The sequence below is a fragment of the Callospermophilus lateralis genome, chromosome 13 (genome assembly GCF_048772815.1).
Source record: "Callospermophilus lateralis isolate mCalLat2 chromosome 13, mCalLat2.hap1, whole genome shotgun sequence".
Classification (NCBI taxonomy): Eukaryota; Metazoa; Chordata; class Mammalia; order Rodentia; family Sciuridae; genus Callospermophilus; species Callospermophilus lateralis.
In genome coordinates, this window is record NC_135317.1 from 67,875,932 (window position 1) to 67,896,431 (window position 20,500).

Consider the following 20,500-nt stretch of genomic DNA (forward strand, 5'->3'; position numbering starts at 1 on the left):
GAAGGAAAAGTAGGTGAATGGGGTATCCCAAAAGTGAAGAGAAAATATTCCAAATGCTCCTGAGAGGTCAAGTATTGGAGTGCAGCAGCAACCCTGCATTTGGAAATTAAGAAATCACAGTGATTTGACAAGAAGATCAAACAATGGAATGAGAAACCTGAGTGGGGTTCCTTAAGGAGAAAATGACAAGGAAGGAAATGAGGACAGCAACTCATGAGAGAAGTTTAGGCTGGGGCGTGGCTCAGCAGTAGAGCACTTGCCTAGCATGCATGAGGCCCTGGGTTCAATCCCCAGCACCTACACCCCTCATAAAAGTAAAGAAGTTTAGTAATGGAACTGTAGCTAGGGAGCTGTGGTGTTGAGAAATCTTATTTCAAAATAGTGAGATATTAGAGTACATTTAAACACTAATGGGAATAACCAAAGCGAGAGATTCATGGGTGGTGCAGGAGATAACGAGAACAATCATAAGAGTGAAGTTGATAGGAAAGAGAAGGAGCCAGATACAGAGCTTGGGTGGCCTTTTTATGGACACAGGTACTTCACCCATGACCAAAGGAGCAAAATTCAATACAGAAACCCTTCAACTTATGATGAGGTTACACCCAGATAAACCCATCATTTTTTGAAAACACAAGTTAAATTGAAAATGTGTTTACTTCACATAACCTACATAGCTGAGCCCAACCCATGTCAAATGTGCTCCTAACACTAACATTAGCCTACAGTTGAGCAAGATCATCTCATGGAAAGCCTATTTCATCACAGAGTATCTGTGTGACTTACTGGACACCACATTGAAAGCAAAAAGAAAAATGGCCATATGGGTACCCTTTCTCACCAACATAAAGTCAAAATATCAGAAGTTGAACTATCGTAAGTCAGGGACCATCTGTAGGATGAGCCCAGATTCACAGGGACAGGGTGGTACTAATCATATGACATGAGAACATCCTTTCTAACTGCTCTGCTTTCTCACTAAAATATGTGGTCATGTCAGCTGCCAACTGTGGGGGAGGGAAAAGGGTATTGGCAGTTAGTGGAGAAAGAAGAAGACATAAAATAACAACTTTGAGAAATGAGAGGCAAACCGTAGGGGGATGAAATAGGATTACAATTTGGCAATCGCCTATTGAAAATTTATGGTAAGAAATTTAAAGTGAGGCCAGTCAGCATGGGTATTAGTAAGCTCTCTGTCACTACAAAGAAATACATGAGGCAATTAACTTATAAAGATAAAGGGGTTATTTTGACTCATATTTCGTGAGGTTCAAGATCCGGTCCTTGGACCCATGTCCTTGAGCCTCTGGCAAAGGTGACACATCAAGACAGGAGGAAGAGCATGGCAGGGCCAAATTTCTTTCATCATGAGCCAGAAAGTTAAATAAAAGGAAGAAACTGGGGTGCAACTATTCCCCTTCAAAAGCACACCCCTAAAGATGTTAGGACCTCTCATAAGGCCATACCACCTAAGTTTTCTACCATCTCCTAATAACACCACAAGCATTTAACACATCAACCTTTGTCTCAACGAACCACAACAGTGCATTTGTATTTTTGTCTCCACACTTATTCAGGGGCTTGGGTATAGAGGGAGAGCTGAATTTAATATTTACTAGAGACTATTAGGTGACTAGCAAGGTTCACAAGGGGATCCAGGGAGCCTTAGGTGCTTGCAAGTTGATGGTGGAATTTAAGTGCTCTCCAAAAAAAAATATATATATATGCCATCCTCTCTACCCTGGGACCCCCACCCAACAAGAAAATCACACCAAAATCTGATAGACCAACATAAATAAATTTCCAAAAGTTGACACTGTTTAATCTTAAATAGCATTTAAGGATATTAATATTCCAGCCTAAGCTAAGCTTCTTCAGAAAGCACCAAACTAGATGTACCTTCTAGGAGATTCTGATGTATCTTGTCTCATCTTGAGAATCAGCACCATAGGACATCATCTAGGGAGTGTGTCCTATCTCTCAGGTGTGTTGAAGCAGGAAAGGAGTGGCAAACCTCTACTCACAGGCATCTACATTCACATTGTTACTTTCCATCTTTCCAATAAATAAATAATGAAAAATGCAGAGGTGAAAACTTGCTCTACATTTGTGTAATGAGCACTTAGATGTTTTTCCCCAGAGCAATAGAAATTTGCCCCCTAAGAAGCCTTCCGTATTTCCATAGCCTGCAAGAGAAAACAAGGTAGATTTTTCCATCTCCTTGTCATCAAAGTAATATATGCATGTGTGTGTATTATATATCTATATGTATATTTATACATATGTGTAATACATATGTCATATACACACACATATATGTTTTAATACTGACGTCTTGTAATAACCAATGTTTAAGCACTACAATTTCACTTCCGAAAAAATGCCATGGGATGATATTAGAAACACGTAGTGTCTATAAAATAGGAGATTTGAATATTCTTTCCTACTTTTAAAAAATAAAAATAGATGAAACCTCGTGATAACTATTAGGTAAAGAATAAGATTCAATAGCCTTAGGTTTAGATAAATGCTTACTATTACACAACCTTTAAAAAAAAAACTGTTTTTTCTCTTTCTGTGGACCGTACATTAATTGAAAAAGATCACATTTCCAAAATTAATATCAGAATGTTTCTACTAGATGAGGGTCATCAGGATGAGGAATAAGGTGAATAAAGGCTTAAAAGGGATTAAATAGCTACACCCAGAAATGACATACTACAAATTATTATCTTTCCTTCTCTCTCTTCTTCCTCCAGAAATACAACATCTTCAGTGATGGTGTTCTGGAGTACACAGGTTTGAGTCGTCAGTTTCTCTTCCGACGCCTGGATCCCTTCACTGTCTACACTCTGACCCTGGAGGCCTGCACCAAGGCAGGCTGTGCCCACACAGCACCCCAGTCTCTCTGGACAGAGGAAGCCCCTCCGGACTCTCAGTTGACTCCTACAGTCCAGTCTGTGGAACCCACCAGTGTAGAGCTCCGCTGGTCTGAGCCTGTTAACCCAAATGGAAAGATAATTCGCTATGAAGTGATTCGCAGATGCTTCGAGGGAAAGGCTTGGGGAAATCAGACAATCCAGGCCAATGAGAAAATTGTTTTCACAGAATATAACTCTGAAAAGAATGCATTTATGTATAATGACACAGGTTTGCAGCCATGGATGCAGTGTGAATATAAAATCTGCTCTTGGAATTCAGTGGGACATACCTGTAGCTCTTGGACTGTGATAAGGACATTGCAAGCACCTCCAGAAGGTCTCTTTCCACCGGAGATATCCTACGTATCTATGAATCCCCCCAAACTGCTGATTTCCTGGATCCCACCAGAACAGTCTAATGGTATCATTCAGTCCTACAGGCTCCAAAGGAATGGGATATTCTATCCTTTCAGTTTTGATGCTATGACTTTCAATTATACTGACGATGAGCTGCTCCCTTTTTCCACCTATACTTACACAGTCCAAGCCTGCACAAGTGGAGGCTGCTCCACCAGCAAACCCACTAACATCACCACTCCCGAAGCTGCTCCTTCAGGAGTCAGCCCTCCTGTTCTTTGGGTCATCAGTGCCAGTCAAATAAATGCATCTTGGTCACCACCATCAATTCAAAATGGAAAGATCACTAAATATTTGCTTACATATGATGGTAAGGAGAACCTGGCAGGACAGAGCTTATCCCTACTGGTTTCCCATCTTCAGCCTTATACTCAGTACAATTTCTCCCTTATAGCCTGCACAAGTGGAGGATGCACAGCTAGTGTGTCAACTTCTGCCTGGACAATGGAGGCCCCACCAGAGAACATGGATCCTCCAACGTTGCAAGTCACAGGCTCAGAATCAATAGAAATCACCTGGAAACCCCCAAGAAATCCAAATGGCCAGATCAGAAGTTATGAACTTAGGAGAGATGGAACCATTGTGTACACTGGCCTGGAAACTCGCTATCATGATTTTACCCTCACCCCAGGTGTGGAATATGGCTATACAGTGACTGCCAACAACAGCCAAGGGGGTATTTTGAGTCCACTTGTCAAAGATCGAACCAGTCCCTCTGCACCCTCAGGCATGGAACCTCCAAAACTCCATGCCAAGGGCCCTCTGGAGATCTTAGTGAATTGGGACCCTCCAGTGAGGACAAATGGCAATATAATCAATTATACCCTCTTTATCCGTGAGATGTTTGAAAGAGAAACGAAAATTATACACATAAACACAACTCACAGTTCTTCCAGTACACAGTCATTCATAGTAAAGCATCTAAAGCCATTTCACAGGTAGGTAGCCAAGCTGGGTGCTCTGAGAGCAATTAACTGTCCTCTCTATTGTGTAAACCCTTGGTCAGTTCTAATGGAGATGCTAAAAGCAAGATGTCCCCAACTTGTGATGTCCCCAACTCCTGTCCATTTAACCATCTATAGCAGACAATGCATGTCCTCAACCCAACCAAAGCCTGCTTTCATAACCTCTGGAAACTAGAATTCTTGTAGGCAAGGTTAAGCATCATTTTTTCAGAAACGTTCGTAACTCATCATCCTGTCTAGAACAAGTTATGCAGAGATGGGGCCAGTTCCCTAAATTGAGTCCCTCCTGAAAATATGCCAGACCTGGGGCAGTTCTTAGAGCCCCAATGGGATTATCTGACTCAGACTGCAAATAGAATGAGGTATTAAAGTACAAAAAAGTACCAGCCAAGGATAGCTATTACCAGCCAGACTTGCATAGAACCAAAATGTGTTTTGGGGACAGCCCTTCTTACCTAATCCAGCACTTCTTCCAGGGATAGAGAGGCTCTTAGGACTATTTCTCTGCTCCTTTTAGGACCCCCTCCATCTTACTCTCATGACTTCTCAGTCAGCAGTACCACATTGCTAGCTCATGTTCTCCTGACAGATCTGTTTGGGCTCTGTGACAAGCAAGAGGGATGTTGCTCCCTACACAAAGGAAGCTTGCCACCAGCCTTCTTCCCATAGCTTAAATAATTGCTTGGCATTTTTCCCTATCACATTTTAAGTAACTCACATCCTCAGAGAGAAGAGTAATAAAAGGCATTTTACGCTTAAAATTTAGTAAAATGAACAGAACCACTTAAAAAAATTGAAGACTGAGTGTTGATTTTCATCCACCATAGGTAAAATACAGCTTAATTGTAATCTGATGTGTAGACCAGATATCCCCTATAATTATCTCTGATATATAGTTCTATTTAAATGAAACATTCATGGTCTTCTGCATCTATTCATGACAATTATTTAGGGTCATATTAAATATTAAACAGTAATTAAAACTTCTCAGGTATCCTCCATGCCTAATCCACATACTGTGTGAATTGGCTTTTATCCTGCTCTGAACATTAAAAAGGCCCATGTTAGATGCAGAGATGGACATTTTATATCAGCTTCCTCTTCACCTGATGGTACACTCAAAAAAAAAAAAATCATAACTCGCTCCCTCTTTAAAACTATCATTCAAAAAGACTTTTAGAGAAGAAAATGGTTTTCCAGATGTGAAAGGGACACTTTTTTTATCCAGGCTAGAAAAAGAAAAAAAAAATTGATTAATCTGATAAACTTAGCAGTGACGTGTAAGGACACAAAAGAGGTCTCTTCTTTGCCCACTCTAGGCTATATCACCAATGACATAAAACAGAATATCATTTGTTATATAAAGTGGAGGTTCATGCAGATTTGGGGGCAGTTGTGGTTTTTAAAGCACATTAATATTTACCAGATACTGCAAATTAGTATGTCCACCTTATATACCGCAACTGGTCAGTAGGAAGTAGCCTTACAATGCCCTAGTATCAGAAAGAAACTGACTCAGGATTCAAAAACTATGACAGTTAATGTAGAAAGTGAATAATCCCTATGTGCAGCATCAAAATTGACCTCATAGAATTGCTTAGAAGTCATGTCTGCCATACACAGCTATGGATTTATTCACCAATAAACTGATCACTCCATCACAGTGGGGGTGGGTAAGAGGAAAGGGAGAGGGGAAGAGGTGATGGGGAAGGAAAGAAGTCACAAAGGAAGCATGAAGTATTATTTTAAAGGCAAAAATGTGAAACAAAAAAGCAATAAGACAGAAGTCAGTGATTAGAGAAGCAAAGAGGGAAGGTAGAAAATAGAAGAAGACAAGTCAGAATCAAAAGAAAGAAAGGTAGCTGAGTGGTGAGAGATAATTAGGGGTGTCACAAAATCAATGGGGCAGGGGAACAGAGAAAAAGCGCTTCTCTGCAGCCACAGGCACTGAACACTAACCAAAGTCCCTTTCCTTGGAAGTAAAAAGTCCCTGTTATGTAAATAGACCCTTCCAAGTGGCCTAGACCAGCTATGAGGCAAAACATAATTGATTAGTTGAGTTTAACTGGATGGTGATAAGGTGTCTCCATGATGGATAATCTAGTGTGTGGCTGGGTTAACTTTGGCCCCAAAAGGTCTTTGTGTGGTGTAAGAGGGCCTGTTTTAAGATGTCAGGTATCAGGTGAAGGGATTTATTACCACTGAGACCTTAATGCCATGATGTTCCTTCATGACCTGGAAACATTCCCAGGGAATTACTCAGTCCTGGCTGCAGTAGGAGGGGTCCCCGGCTGCTGAAATGGGTCCCTATTCCCCAAGCTGCATTATTCATTGCTATGTTAAGTAATTTTGCAAAGAACCAGAATTTTCATGCTGGAAAGAACCTTGATAGTTTACTTATTTCATACAACCCTCTTTAAGAGAAGAATTGTGTCCACACCAGCCGAACAGATGAGGATCTTTCCTTTAGTTTGGAAAACCGAAAGGATTTAAAATGTTCAAACCTTTCCATGAAACTAGGACTTTTTGTTGTTCTTTAAAAAAGTTAGTTATATTCAAAAATAAATGTAAACTTGTCTTTTTTATGAAAACACTCGGTCTTTTAAAGATTTGCCCTGTGAAGATGGTCAACTGTAATACTATGTTGTGTCCCGAAGGTACGAAGTACGAATTCAAGCCTGTACTACCCTGGGATGTGCATCGAGTGACTGGACATCTATCCAGACCCCTGAAGTTGCACCTCTGATGCAGCCTCCTCCACATGCAGAGGTACAGATGGCCCCAAGGGGATTTCAGCCCACTGTTTCCCTTCTGTGGACAGGACCACTCCAGCCAAATGGAAAAGTTTTATACTATGAATTGTACAGAAGACAAATAGCAACTCAGCCTGGAAAAGCCAATACAGTCCTAATCTACAATGGAAGCTCAAATGCATTTATGGATTCTGAACTATTGCCTTTCACAGAGTATGAGTATCAGGTAAGAAATGGGTCTCACCAACCATTCAAACTGAGATTATGTGCACCCATCAGGGCCTGCCTGTAAAAATTGCCTGCAATTTGAAAAACCGCTTAATGCGATCTTAAGGATGGTGATAATATTTTTTAAATTTTTCAAGCAGTAAATGAGGGAGGAAAGACCATATTCATTTGCCTTCTTCATTTCCTTAGTTCTTGATCCATGTGATATATGCTTATTTTTTTCTATGTAGATTTCAAGTGAAGTATTTGCATTTCAATCATTAATGAAGTGGTTTCTACCATTACACTGCCCTCTGTCAGTGCTGCCTTGGTAGGAGATTCTCCTTGTTAAAAGATCACTTTGAAAACAATTCATTAATTATAACAAAACAGAATCTAATAGTGAATATCTGTAGCCACTGTGCTCAAGAAAGATAATGGAGTGTCGAGAAAGGTCTAAATGGAAATAACTAATCTGAACGTGGGGATGAAGCAAATTTTGTCTGAAAGCTGCATAAAAAAAAAATAATAAGACCTTGCCTATCCCTAAAAAGACAATAATAAAAATAATTCTCTGAAAATATTTTGTAAAGCCAAAGAGTTTCTGTTAGATTTGTTTTGCTGTTGGAATCCTTGTGCATTCTTCTAGTAGTAACCCAATTTGCTATAAAGGAACGGCTCCCTTCACCTTTAGCTCAGGACTGTTGGAAGGCCCCACTAGCATGTCATGGTGTCTCCTAGCTAAGTTGGTGGGCACAGGAACCACACTCAACCCGTCAGATTCATCTTGGGCTGACATTGAGCAGAACCACTCAGAATTTTGAAAGCTGGGAGTGAGAAATCCTGGTAAAGTATCTCTCACCACAATTTAGAAGTTTTCCTTTTTGCTGTTACTTTCTAGCATGATTCTTCAAGAGTTCTTTGAATTCTGTATGCTCCCAGTACATACTCTTCTGCTTAAGTGAGAATCTGTTCCTCTTACAGTCAAAGGAAGCTTGCTGATTGGTGCAAGCACTACATGCCAGGTGCAATACCAAGAAAAATATTCTAAAACAGGAAACTGCACCTCAAAAGGTTTATCAAAGGGCTGGGGATGTAGCTCAGTGGTAGAGTACTTGCCTAGCATATGCAAGGGGAAAAATGCTTACCATAACAAGAAATAATAAAATCACCAAGTCACCAGGCATATAGTGAGCAAATGGATGAGGACAATTAGAGATAACATTTGTAAACTTGAAAAAAAATGTATGTTTAGGTAAGTAATATATGAGACAAATTTCCTAATAATATTAATAAGAATCAAAAATATAAATAGATTCTTTAATAGTTTGGACAAATACACAGATATAAATCCATAATTTTTTGTTTGCCATTCCAAATCTAAAAATCTCTTAAAAGCAAATTTTTGGTTTCTTTGGTTAGGGACAACTCATTTGGCAGAAAAGCCCAATGTAAATAGATTTGAGACTATTTAAAGTATTTATTTATTCCACTGGTTTATGAATATTCATGTTTTACTGCAAAAATATCATATTTTATTATAAGGTGGCTAACTACATCAGGCTGGAAATATTATAAAATATGCAGCAGATACATCTTATTACCTTTCTGAAATCTAATACACACACGCGTGCGCACACACACACACACACACACACACACACACAGCACATCAGGCTCCAAGGGATTAGGATAAGGATTATGTCTTATGTTGTGAAGGAACAAAATTCCTATTGATGCCACAGTTGGGGACAGAATACTGTTAGAAACAGGACCTATTTGGCCATCCCTCTGTTCTGTTCTTGTTATCTTTACTGAAAAGTGTCAAGTTATCAAAGATTCCTCAGTTCTCAATTATCCGTTCTCCCTCATGAATAAAAATGTACCTTTGTGAGAAAGGAAGGAATTGACATGAAATCTTTGGCCCAAAACTTACATGACCCAACTGAATGTAAACCAGTAATGACAGCATCCTGGGCATGGCATCATGTCACTGGAATATCTACTGGTCACATTTTTTGTAGACATCTCATCTCACTTTTCTACGGAGTGGTAAACTCCAAACGTGTCTTCTCTGTAGTAAATTTCTCATCAGGAGTTAAGGATAATCAAGGGATCCACATTTCAGAGGGCTGGCAAGTTAAGAATCTCAGGCTGTGCTGTGTCTTTTGTAACTGTTATTGTCAGCTCTGCGTCACAGATCGCCTCCATACTCATCTCACCCAAATGAAAGCATTTAATTTGGTTTTTCAGAACAAACTGATCTCAAATTTGCATTTATTAACTAATCCTCTGTTGTTACAACATAAGGATAGAGAGCAGGGAGGGAAATGGAGTCTATTAGACCTAGTTCTCATGGAAAATGATATTTTGAAAAGCAAAGATTAAATGCTGAAATAAATGAACTAGATTATTAGATTTATTTAGCTTGTGTAAGTGATGAGCTTTTATGGACCCTGAGTAATTCCATGAAAGTCATTGAGGAAGCTATGTACTAAAGGAATTTATTTTCCCTTAACAAAAGAGCATTTTGTCTTTGAGATGAATTTGCATTGCTTTTATTTTTTTTTTTTTTTTTTTTTTTTTTTTATTTTTTTTATTGTTGGTTGTTCAAAACATTACATAGTTCTTGATATATCATATTTCACACTTTGATTCAAGTGGGTTATGAACTCCCATTTTTACTCCGTTTACAAATTGCAGAATCACATCAGTTACACTTCCATTGATTTATATATTGCCATACTAGGGTCTGTTGTATTCTGCTGCCTTTCCTATCCATTACTACCCCCCTCCCCTCCCCTCCCCTCCCCTCCCCTCTTCTCTCTCTACCCACTCTACTGCAGTTCATATCTCCCCCTTGTATTATTTTTCCCTTTCCCCTCGTTACCTCTTGTATGTAATTTTGTATAACCCTGAGGGTCTCCTTCCATTTCCATGCAATTTCCCTTCTCCCTCCCTTTCCCTCCCACCTCTCGTCCCTGTTTAATGTTAATCTTCTTCTCATGCTCTTCGTCCCTACTCTGTTCTTAGTTACTCTCCTTATATCAAAGAAGACATTTGGCATTTGTTTGCCACTTGAGTGTCCCTTCATCTGTAAGTTGCATTTGAGGAAATACCTTCATTGCCCTACACACGATCTGTTTACCTAACACCTGACAATCATTTGAATCTTCTGCAGATGATTGTGTTGTTAAGTTAATTTATATCTTTGTTGGGAGTTAAAACAAAAGAGCTGAGAAATTCCCAGAGGTGTGGGACTATCTGTCAGAGGAGTGGCCGTGCTGTGTCACTGAGAGGGTAGCCATCCACATGGTATGCCCTGAGTGTCAGAAGCGGCACTTTCCCACACTTCCCCGTATCCTTGTATTCACTTCTGGTTTTGAGTTCAGTTGTTGAAGGCAGCTGCTAAGATTTAGTTACGTGGGAGAACAAGGCAGCATTCTCTAGTCTAAATTAATTCATCAGATGAGTTGTTCTGTGGCAGAAACGGATATAGTGTAGGTAAGTTCTCACAGACAAGAGCATCTGGAAATATCTGGAGAAATGGATGGTCACAGAGAGGGGGGGAACTACTCACTATAGAAGACCATGGAGGTCAAGGGTTAACACGTCACTCACCACACAACAATTCTCATAACCAGCTAGGTAGCTAGTTCATTTGAAAAAGTCATGTGATATCACACTATCTTTTTCAGTAACACCTCAATATTTAATGTCCTAAGGTAGGTTCCATGCAGAGAAGGATTACCCAAAGAGCTTGTTCAAAGTGCAGATTCAGGAGAAGATGGAGGAACTTCAGCTTAGGTGGTCCACAGCCCTTTAAAAAAAAACAAAAAAAAAGTATTTTCCCAGAGTAGCAGTAACCTCTTTAAGCTTGATTTTTCAGGTTCCAGGCCCTGATTGCACTTTAGAATCCCATAGGGGAACTGTGACTGCACTCCTGAAGGAGTCCAGGCCCCACTCCTCTGGAGTTCTTATTTCTTGAATGAGTTCAGGCATCCCAGAAATGCAAAAGGTCCCCAAGTGATCCTAATGTGCAGCCAGGGTTGAGACTGCTTGTTGCAAACTGTTGTAATGTGCTGGGAGCCATTAGTCAAGTAGGTATGACAATTTCCTTGCCAGCGTACCCCATGTTGCTTAGTGGAAGGACTCATGGAAATAGGACATTTTGCAGTGACCTTGCTCAAGGACCAGGGCGGATCCGGGTTTAGGGCGTTCTGGTTTAGGAAGGTTATTCCTGCTGGGAATAGGGCGTATCCTGCTGCCTGAGTTCCTCTTGAGTTCTCACGGGATTCAGACAGTATTTTGGGGAGACAGAAGCCCAGTGGAGGTGTGGATTTGACAGAGAACGTGGATTTCCCCAGAACGTGTTTGTAGAAGGCCGGTGTGAGATCGGGAATAAAGAATTGCTGTTTGAATCTACAAAGCTGTGTGTGGCTCGTGATTTGTGCTCAGCCAGACTGCGGCAGTAATGTGGATTGCTTAGAAAAGAGAAGCCAGCTCCTCATACATGTCTGATTCACTTTGATGAAATTGAATAATAGATCACTATTTTATTTACCTTGGTCTATCTGTAGTTATACTTTATTTTTTTGAGACAGGGTTTTGCTATGTTGCTCAGACTGCATTCTAACTCCTCTTTCAGCCTCAGCTTCCCAAGTAGCTGGGATTATAGGAGTACTAAAAGTCAATGTGAGTGCCTTTATTTTAAGTGCTGGGATTGAATCCAGGGCTTTGAACACATTAGGCAAGTGCTGCTCTACCACTGAGCTTCACCCCGAACCCCTTATAGCTTTCTTAAAGAAGAATCTTGTTGTTTTGTATGAAGCTACAAGAGGACAGAATATATTATCTGGGAAGTTGATGTCTCAATCAAATAATTTCTTTTTTTCCCTCTTGGGTTTTCTTTGGTTGTCATCGCCATTGTTCTAATTTGTCTTGTTTCTAACTCAAGAAGCCAGATTTTTTAATATATATATAAGCATTGACATCATTTTAAACAGAGCACTTTTCTAGTTTGGGTCGTTTCAACTCAATTTCTAGAATTCCTAGATTCTGAAGGACTAAACTCTGAAGGATAAGCTTTCATAGAACCTGTAAAGTCTGAAATAGGATTCAAAAAATTCAGAAGTGTCTATATTTCATGAGGACATGTGGATGACTTTGTAGAGCAATGTAGTGCAACATCCCATTCAAAAGAAAACATTCTTATTTCAAATACAATTTACCAAAATCTAATTCTTAAACAACTCTGTTTTTACACCTATGTGAGATGCTTCTATCCTAAATGAATTTCTTCCAGTGCAAAGACTTTTCCTTAAATGAAGATCACAGGTTTATTCAGCAGTGCTACAGAATATTTACAAATCAAATATGATTTTACCCACAGGCTGCTCAATTATGTCTTCAGTTCTTTCAAAATTGTGCTGTTCAGCTATATACAATATACAGCTTTTTTTGTGGTTTGGATCTTAAGTGTCCCTCAAAGCTCATGTGATAAAAAAGACTGGTCCCTAGGGAGAAACCTTGTAGAGGCAGGGCCTAGTTGAAGGAAGGAGGTTGGTGGGTGCATGCCTGCAAAGGGTGTGTTGGGGCCCTCTCCCTGCTTCTCGCTCTCTTCCTGGTTTCCATGAGGTGAGCCTGTTTTCTCCACCCATCTGTCCACTGCTGTGATGATGTGTCTCACTACAAGTCCAAAAGCCATGGAGTCAGCCAACCATGGCTTTTGGAAACCCCAGAACTCTGAGACCAAAGAGTTCTTTCTTCCTTACAAACTGATTTATGTCAAATACTCTGCCACAGCTACATAAAATCAACTAACACAGAAAATTTGTATCAATAAGTGGGGTCATTTCTATAACTATGTATTAACTATATTTGACCATGTGGTTCAAAAGCCTTGAACTATTGACAGAAGGAGTTTGAAAAGATTTGAAGAAACAGATTATAAAATGCTTAGAATTGTCCAGTGGAGCATACTGGACAATTCTCATGTTATCTCAGAAAATCAGAATGTTGATAGGAATGTGGAAAATAAAGACTGTGCTCATGAGTCCCAGATGTGAATGACGAATAGTGGGAATTGGACTAGAGGCCATTCATATTACATTCTGGCAAAGAACTTGTCTATATTTTTTTTTCACACCCTGAGACTTTAAGTGAGGCTGAACTTAAAGGTGAAAGACTAATTAACCTGGTGGAAGAAATTTGAAGGCAACACAGCATTCAGTAGGTAGCAGATATTGCTGGCAGATTTTAGCCAGGTTTACTGTGAAAATTAGGAGCAAGAAACAGACAGAAAGATTTGAAAAACTTGCTAGTAAGGGACACTTTAAAAGTTGTGGACAGCCAGGGTATGGCTACTTAAGGAAGGAAGGAAGGAAGGAAGGAAGGAAGGGAGGGAGGGAGGGAGGGAGGAAGAAAGAAAAGAAAAGAAAGAACAGAACCATTAAAGAGAAGTCAAGTACTTTGCATTGGTACAATAGGAAAGATGCCTTGAGAGCAGCTCAGGAATTAGCAAGAACCCATCCATGAAAGGCTCAAGTGTTAACTCATTTCAAAGACATTGCTTTGAGAAGAAAGCCCAGAGTGGCCCGCTAAGAGTATCCTGCCTGCTCAGGGCCACTTAAGGAATTATTTCTCTGGGGCCCCTTTTCCCTGTGTTCAGCCATCCAAGCACTCAGAGGCAGCTGCAGCAGTGTTTCAAGTGGATTTGCGTTCCTACTGGCAGCAGACCTTGGTGTCCTGTAATACTGGTTTTGCAAACAGGAAGAATGCAATGCTTTGCTCATTTCAGGTATTTTGTTACAACTATGCAAAGCAGACTGTCACAACCTCTAAATTCTGTGAGGGAAAGTTCTTAATTGTTCAGCAAGCAAATTAGGACAGTTGTCTCCCTCACAGGCTTCAAGAGAGACTTGGATGTGAGTCTTACTCCATGCTTCAATTTCTTGTGATATTTTTGTTTTTGTTTTTGCAGTGCTGGGGATTGAACCCAGGGCCTCACATATGCTAGTCAAGTGCTCTCCCACTGAGCAGCACCCCAGCTTGGCAAGTTTCGGTTTTTACCTTCAGGGAGTGAGCTGAGGCTAATGAGTAGCTCTCAGTAATTGTGCATTCATATTCATACTCTCGCTTAAGGCAATGACTCACCACGGAGTTGCTAGGGAGTGCCAGGACTCCCCCTTTCACTGAATCATGCTGTCAGTGACTTAATTAGTTTTCCTGAAACTTCCTCACTTTGACAGATTTTTACGAAAAGCACCCACACACACTCAGGGACTCAGAAGTCTTCTGCTGCCTCATGACTGGGTGATTAAGAAGCCACAGGTCAGTCTTAGAGGCAACCCTGTGACTCACTCATCTGATCTTGGGCCCAGTGCTGCAGGAGCCTGCACAGGACAGCAGTCTGCTGTCATCTAACAAATCAGCACTGTCCATAAACCAAAGGTTGAAAGAAAGGGTTGTGAAGGAGACAGATGGGGATCCTGACTGACCCTGCCAAAGGCAGCTGACTGAAGACCACAGGAGGATCCCACGGAGGCCTGCCCTATACCAACTCCCACAAAATGGTACCAAATTATAGGTGATCAGCTAGAAGGGGAAGGAGTAGGGACAGCAGTTCTAGTCCTCGGAGCTTGAGCAGAATCTTTCTGGGCATTTCCGTGTCTTAGTTCAGGCTGTTATAACAGAATATCATAGGCTGGGTGGCTTAAACAGCACCCATTTATTTTTCATCCCATAGGATGCTGAGGAATCCAAGGTCAGTGCACATGTAGGTCCTGTGTCAGGTGAGGGCCACTTTCTGGTTTGCAGATAGGCATCCTCTCTCATTGTGTCTTCTCAAAGCAGGCAAGCGAGGGGAGGGAGGAGGAAGGGCTCCCTCTAGTGTTTTTCTCTTCTTTTAAAGACATTAATCCCATTCCTGAGGACTCCATGAGCTAATTACTTCCCAAAGGACTTACCTCCAAATATCATCACATTTGGGACTAGACTTCAACACATGACAGTCCATGGCCTTGGTGTACACAGAAAAGCTCCCTCAAGTTCTAACATTGATGGGACTTGCAGGGATGAGCGACAACCATACTGTTTTTAGAAATTCTGATCAAACTTGAACTTCTCTTGGTAAGTTTTTATAACCTACAGTTTGAAAAACCTGACAACAAATCTTAACCCAAAGCAGTTCGACTTTCTAGTAGTATTTAACCTTGTGTTGATACAGTGATGCAAGTGATTGTGATGTCAGCTTCAGACAAGAAATGGTTCCATGTTTCTCCCATCACCCAAATGGACATATGGAAATATAAGTAGTCATGTCCCTTATTGAAACCTAGCTTATTTGTTTACTAACAAATTTATTTTAAAATTATAAATATATTACATCAGATAAATAGATTAATAAATAATAGAACTGATTTTTTTGGTTTACTACATTAGCACCGTCAACAAGGTATTGTGACTATTTTACTTTAAGTAACAGAAGACCAATTTAAACACAACTAAACAGAAGGGAATTGATTCTGCTCATCTTTGTAGGAAGAGGACTGAAGGGATTCCCTGAAACCAAGAATAAGGCATGAACACCAGGCCTTCAAGACCCAGAGGCAGCACTCCATGTCAATGGATTCCGTCTTTCTCTTCTCCATCCCTCTTCCTACCATGTCTCTGTTTGTGTCCATTTCTGCACAGACTCTTTCCAGGGATTAGAGGAATCACTACTGGCACCCTCAGATTCAGACCTTCTGTATGCTCGGTTTCCCTGTTTTTACAATAGGGTTGAGAATAGCCCTGAACTCGTAGGCTTTGAGGTTAAATGAGTTCATGTGTGAACATGCTTGAAAGAAAGGGTTGTGAAGAAGACAGAAGGGGATCCTGACTGTCCCTGCCAAAGGCAGCTGGCTCAAGACCACAGGAGGATCCCATGGAGGGATCCCATGGAGAGATTAGAGATTAAAAATCTCTAATCACTAGCTTATACACAGAAACTATTCAACTAGTACAACAATAATCATTATTATTATTACCTTCCCTCCTCAGAGTGGACAGAGGACTTCTTTCTCCCAATATTAATAAATCCACCAAATGCAGAACTCTGACTTGCCCTATTGCACATGTGCTTTTCTGTGACCCAAGAGAATAAAGTCCTACGGTTGGGCAGGCTGCTCCTAACTCCCCTTTCTGCATTCAGGGCTATATGGGGTATAGGAGAAATGCTCTTAGCAGAAAAATGAGAACTAGCTCAGTACTGGGAACACACCAATGCTATTGACAAATCCTCTACACCTGTGAATTATATGCACTCTATGCTCTTTCACTTTGGATACTGAAAGCTTCTCTGTTCTCCAAATGAAAAGACCAAGTTAGGAACACACACCTGGGACAACATATTAGATATTTAATATTTCACAGCCTCGTTTGTTTTTCTCATCAAATAATGGGTGGGTTGTGAGAACTAAGATATCTTGTGTGTTTAGCAGGATACTTGCTGCATAGTAGGTCCAAGCTCCTTCCCTCTTTTCCAGCCCCCAACCAGCTAAAAGAAGGAAATACATTCTTCAAGATGGAAAAGAGCCGAGTTTAAAGAATTCTTTTGTCTGTACAAATGAATCATTAATAAAATATTAGAATGTAAAAATCTCTAATCAAGAGCACAATTGGCTCTGAAGCTGTGACACTCCTTCAGTAGGCAGATCAACCTTCCTTGTCCTTGCCATCTCTCTTCTCAGAAAATAATAATAATAATAATAATAATTTGCCCACATAGCCATGACTAAAATTTCTCCCAAAGCCCAAACGTAGTCTGACCAGCTACACACTTCATAGTGCTGCTTTCTATAGCCGCCACCCTTACCCTGTCCCTTCCCTAAGCATTTTCTGTATCCCATTTAGAGACAACTTATTGAGCTTGTTTTCTGTTTGGCTTTGGACTTGCATTTAATTAGGTATTAATCTCACTAACGTATTTCTGACCAGCATAGAGGCTTTTGTTTGGTTAGTTTCTCCCACAAGAACTGAGCTCCCTCCACCCCCACTTCCCGCAGATCAAGGTTTTAAATGATTTATTGATATTGTGTGACTCAGGCGGTGCATTTGTTCTAAAACTTTGGGGGCTGAGCTTACAGCTTAGACTGAAGGCCACTAGGACATTTTCATGCGGAGAAAACTCAGATGTGTCACTAGGCCATGGGGGTGGCTCACTTTTTTCCCTCAGGCATTCTGTTGCCTGTGGGACATCTCTGGCCTCATATGTGAGCACATTCAAAAGCATGCTCCAGGTCTCCCTGCTCTTCTTCTGTCTCTTGTGGAGTTTCTTGGGACTCTATTCTGAAGCTGCTATTGTTGGCAGACTTGGCGGTGCTTGAGAGAAGTTTTTCAGCTAAAGATGGGTGGGTTCTCACCCTTTTGCAAATGTAATTTGATCCTCTTTTCTCTGTGTTGGATGTTGGCTGGAACAAAAAAAAAAATGTGAAAACTTCTGAAATTTTCTAATGAAGATGATGAGTAATTCCAACTTGTTCTCCTATGAGACTCTTCAAAAAGAGTTCTGGTTCCATGACGTGACCATGAAAGCAAAGGCTCTCCAAAGTCACTTAAAGCTTAGGTCCTGCAAAGACATCCAGGAAGGCATGAGACATGGTTTACTTATTTTCCTTTATCCTATAAGTGGAGTATTTAATAACTTTTCACTAGTAAGTACCTACCATGTTCAGAGTGTGTAGTTAGTAAGAGTGAAGCAAGAAACAAAACCCTTAGGGACCTAAAGTTTAGTTTGATAAGACAAAGAAACTTGTCCATGAATAATGTTTCCATAGAGATATAGCTCTAAACATAGAAGTTTAAAAGATCTAAGTGATGGCAAAACAGACCCAGGGTATCACAGGCCTTTTCCTCTTCAGAGACAGCACTGTTTCCACACCAAATTCTCATAACAACTCTTATTTAACTACCTGGCCAGGCTGATGGGTACAGCAGAGGGGGTATGAAAGAGCTACCTAACCAAATCATTCCACAGACAAATGAGGAGGCACTATTTCTCTATATCTTGAGTCTCACCCAGAAAAACAGAGATAGGAGGAAGAGGAGAAGGAAGAGAAAGAGAAGGAGGAGGAGGAGGAGGAGGAGGAGGAGGATCACGATGACCATGAACATTCTTACAAATTTCCATTCTTATGATCAAATGCATCTCTCAAGGCACCCCCTTATTGGTACCAGTGCAAAAGTTCAAAATGTTCTCCTCTATATCCATCAGGATCTTAACAAGGAACAGATGGTACACTCCAAAGGGTATTTGAAGAGAATTTTATGAGGAGACCAATTATGGAGGTGTGGGCAGAATTCAGAAACTCAATAAGGGATGTTGAACTTTCCAGGGACTAGCTGTAGCCAAACTGTCACCTTCCAGGTCTGAAGGGACAGGGGAGAAGCTTTGAGAAGGAAGGCAACCTTGTCAAACTGTGGTGCCAAAGAGAGGGGAGCAGGAGACATACAGACTCTGAACTCTCTCCTCCCTTGGAACAAATCCAGCTGGAAAGAGGCCAGAGGAGAAATGATCCAAGTGAGGGGGTCTGTGGAAGTCAGCCTCCTGGGATACAGAGAATGTCAGAGAGTCCAGAGAAGGTCAGGAAATAGATCTGGAGAAAAGCCAGCACATCCCCCAGACCTCAGCCTGGCACTTCTTCTCACCCCACACGCCACATTGCCTTCTCCGGTAGAATCCTTCCAGGGTTAGATGATCACTTGACAGGCTTTGGCTTGCCAGTCTCTTGATATTGATAAACCGCTAAGTAAATCTGAAGACTTAAGGTGGATTGCATTTAAGTACTTGAACCAATGATATATTTCCATCAAATTCTAAATAAATGCCTTGATCTAAAAGAGGCAATCAAATCCATAGGTGGAAATAACACTAACATATTTAAGTAAATCGGATGCCTCTGATTGAGATCTTTAAGAGATAGTTAAGACTTCCCGTTAATTGATTTATCTATCCGTTGATGGATCTGATCATTACTAAGATGCCTATAAGCATCTAAGAAACTGGACAATTCTCTCCTTGATGCTATAGGCATATTCGTAATGAAAACTGAAGGACCCGTTGAATTGCTCCAATGTTTTCATTTGTTATTGGTGCATCAGTTACACAAAGTGGTAGGTTTCATGGTGGCAAATTTACACATACTCAAAAACACAGTTTAATCAATTTCATTCCCCAACACCCACACCTTTCTTTCTTTCCTCCCTTAATCACCTCCCTTTACTCTAATGGTCTCCTTTCTACTTTCACAGTGTCTCCTTTTCCCTGTTTTATTTTTTTCCCCTCTTCCTCCCACACATGAGGGAAAACATACCTCAGTTTACTAAGTCTGAATTACTTTGCTCAAAGTTTTGAGCTCCAGTTCTACCCATTTTCATGCAAATGACATAACTTCATTCTTCTTTATGACTGAACATATACATAAATATATATATTCCATATATATTTTTCTTTATCCATTCACCTCTTGATGGACACCTAGGCTGATTTCATGACTTGGCTATTGTGAATTGTGCTGCAGTCAACATAAGTATGCATGTATCTCCAAACCATGTTGACTTTAATTCTTGTGGCTAAATACTAAGGAACCATGCAACTGGATTTTATGATAGTTCTATTTTTAGCTTTTTGAGGAACCTCCATACTGAGTGCCATAATGGCTGTACTAATTTACATTCCCTCCAATCGTGTATAAGGGTTTCTTCTCCCATGTCTTCAACAGCATTTAATGTTATTAGTATTCTTGATGATTGCCATTTTAACTGGAGTGAGATGGAATCTCAGTGTCATTTTGATTTGTGTTTTCCCAAAGGCTAAAGATGCTTTACATTTTTCATATAGTTGACCATTTGTAGTTACTTCTCTTGAGAAGGTTCTGTTCAGTTCATTTGCCTATGTCTTGATTACATTATTTGCTTTTTTAATGTTGAGTTTTGGGCATTCTTTATATATTCTGGGTATTAATCTTCTGTTGTTAAGAATAGCTAAGATTTTCCTCCTTTATGTTGGGTGTCTCTTCACTCTTGTTTTCTTTGCTGTTGAGAAGCTTTTTAAATTCGATGACATCCCAATTATCCATTCTTTCTCTTATTTCCTGAGCTATAAGAGTCCTCTCCAGGAACTCTTTGCTTGTGCCCATATGTTGAAACATTTTTCATACTTTTTGTTCTAACATTTGCAAACTTTCTGGTGTTATAC

The 20,500-nt window shown here is 40.3% G+C and overlaps 1 protein-coding gene across 3 annotated transcripts in view; it reads left to right on the forward strand.

Annotated features, from left to right (window-relative positions):
* Ush2a (usherin) overlaps window positions 1-20,500 on the forward strand; it is a 724,044-nt gene that overhangs the window by 667,424 nt on the left and 36,120 nt on the right. For all 3 annotated transcript variants that reach the window (XM_076831652.1, XM_076831654.1, XM_076831653.1), the window contains 2 exons: window positions 2,760-4,276; window positions 6,961-7,282. In XM_076831652.1, coding sequence (XP_076687767.1) covers window positions 2,760-4,276; window positions 6,961-7,282 — 1,839 coding nt within the window. The remainder of the gene's footprint in view (window positions 1-2,759; window positions 4,277-6,960; window positions 7,283-20,500) is intronic.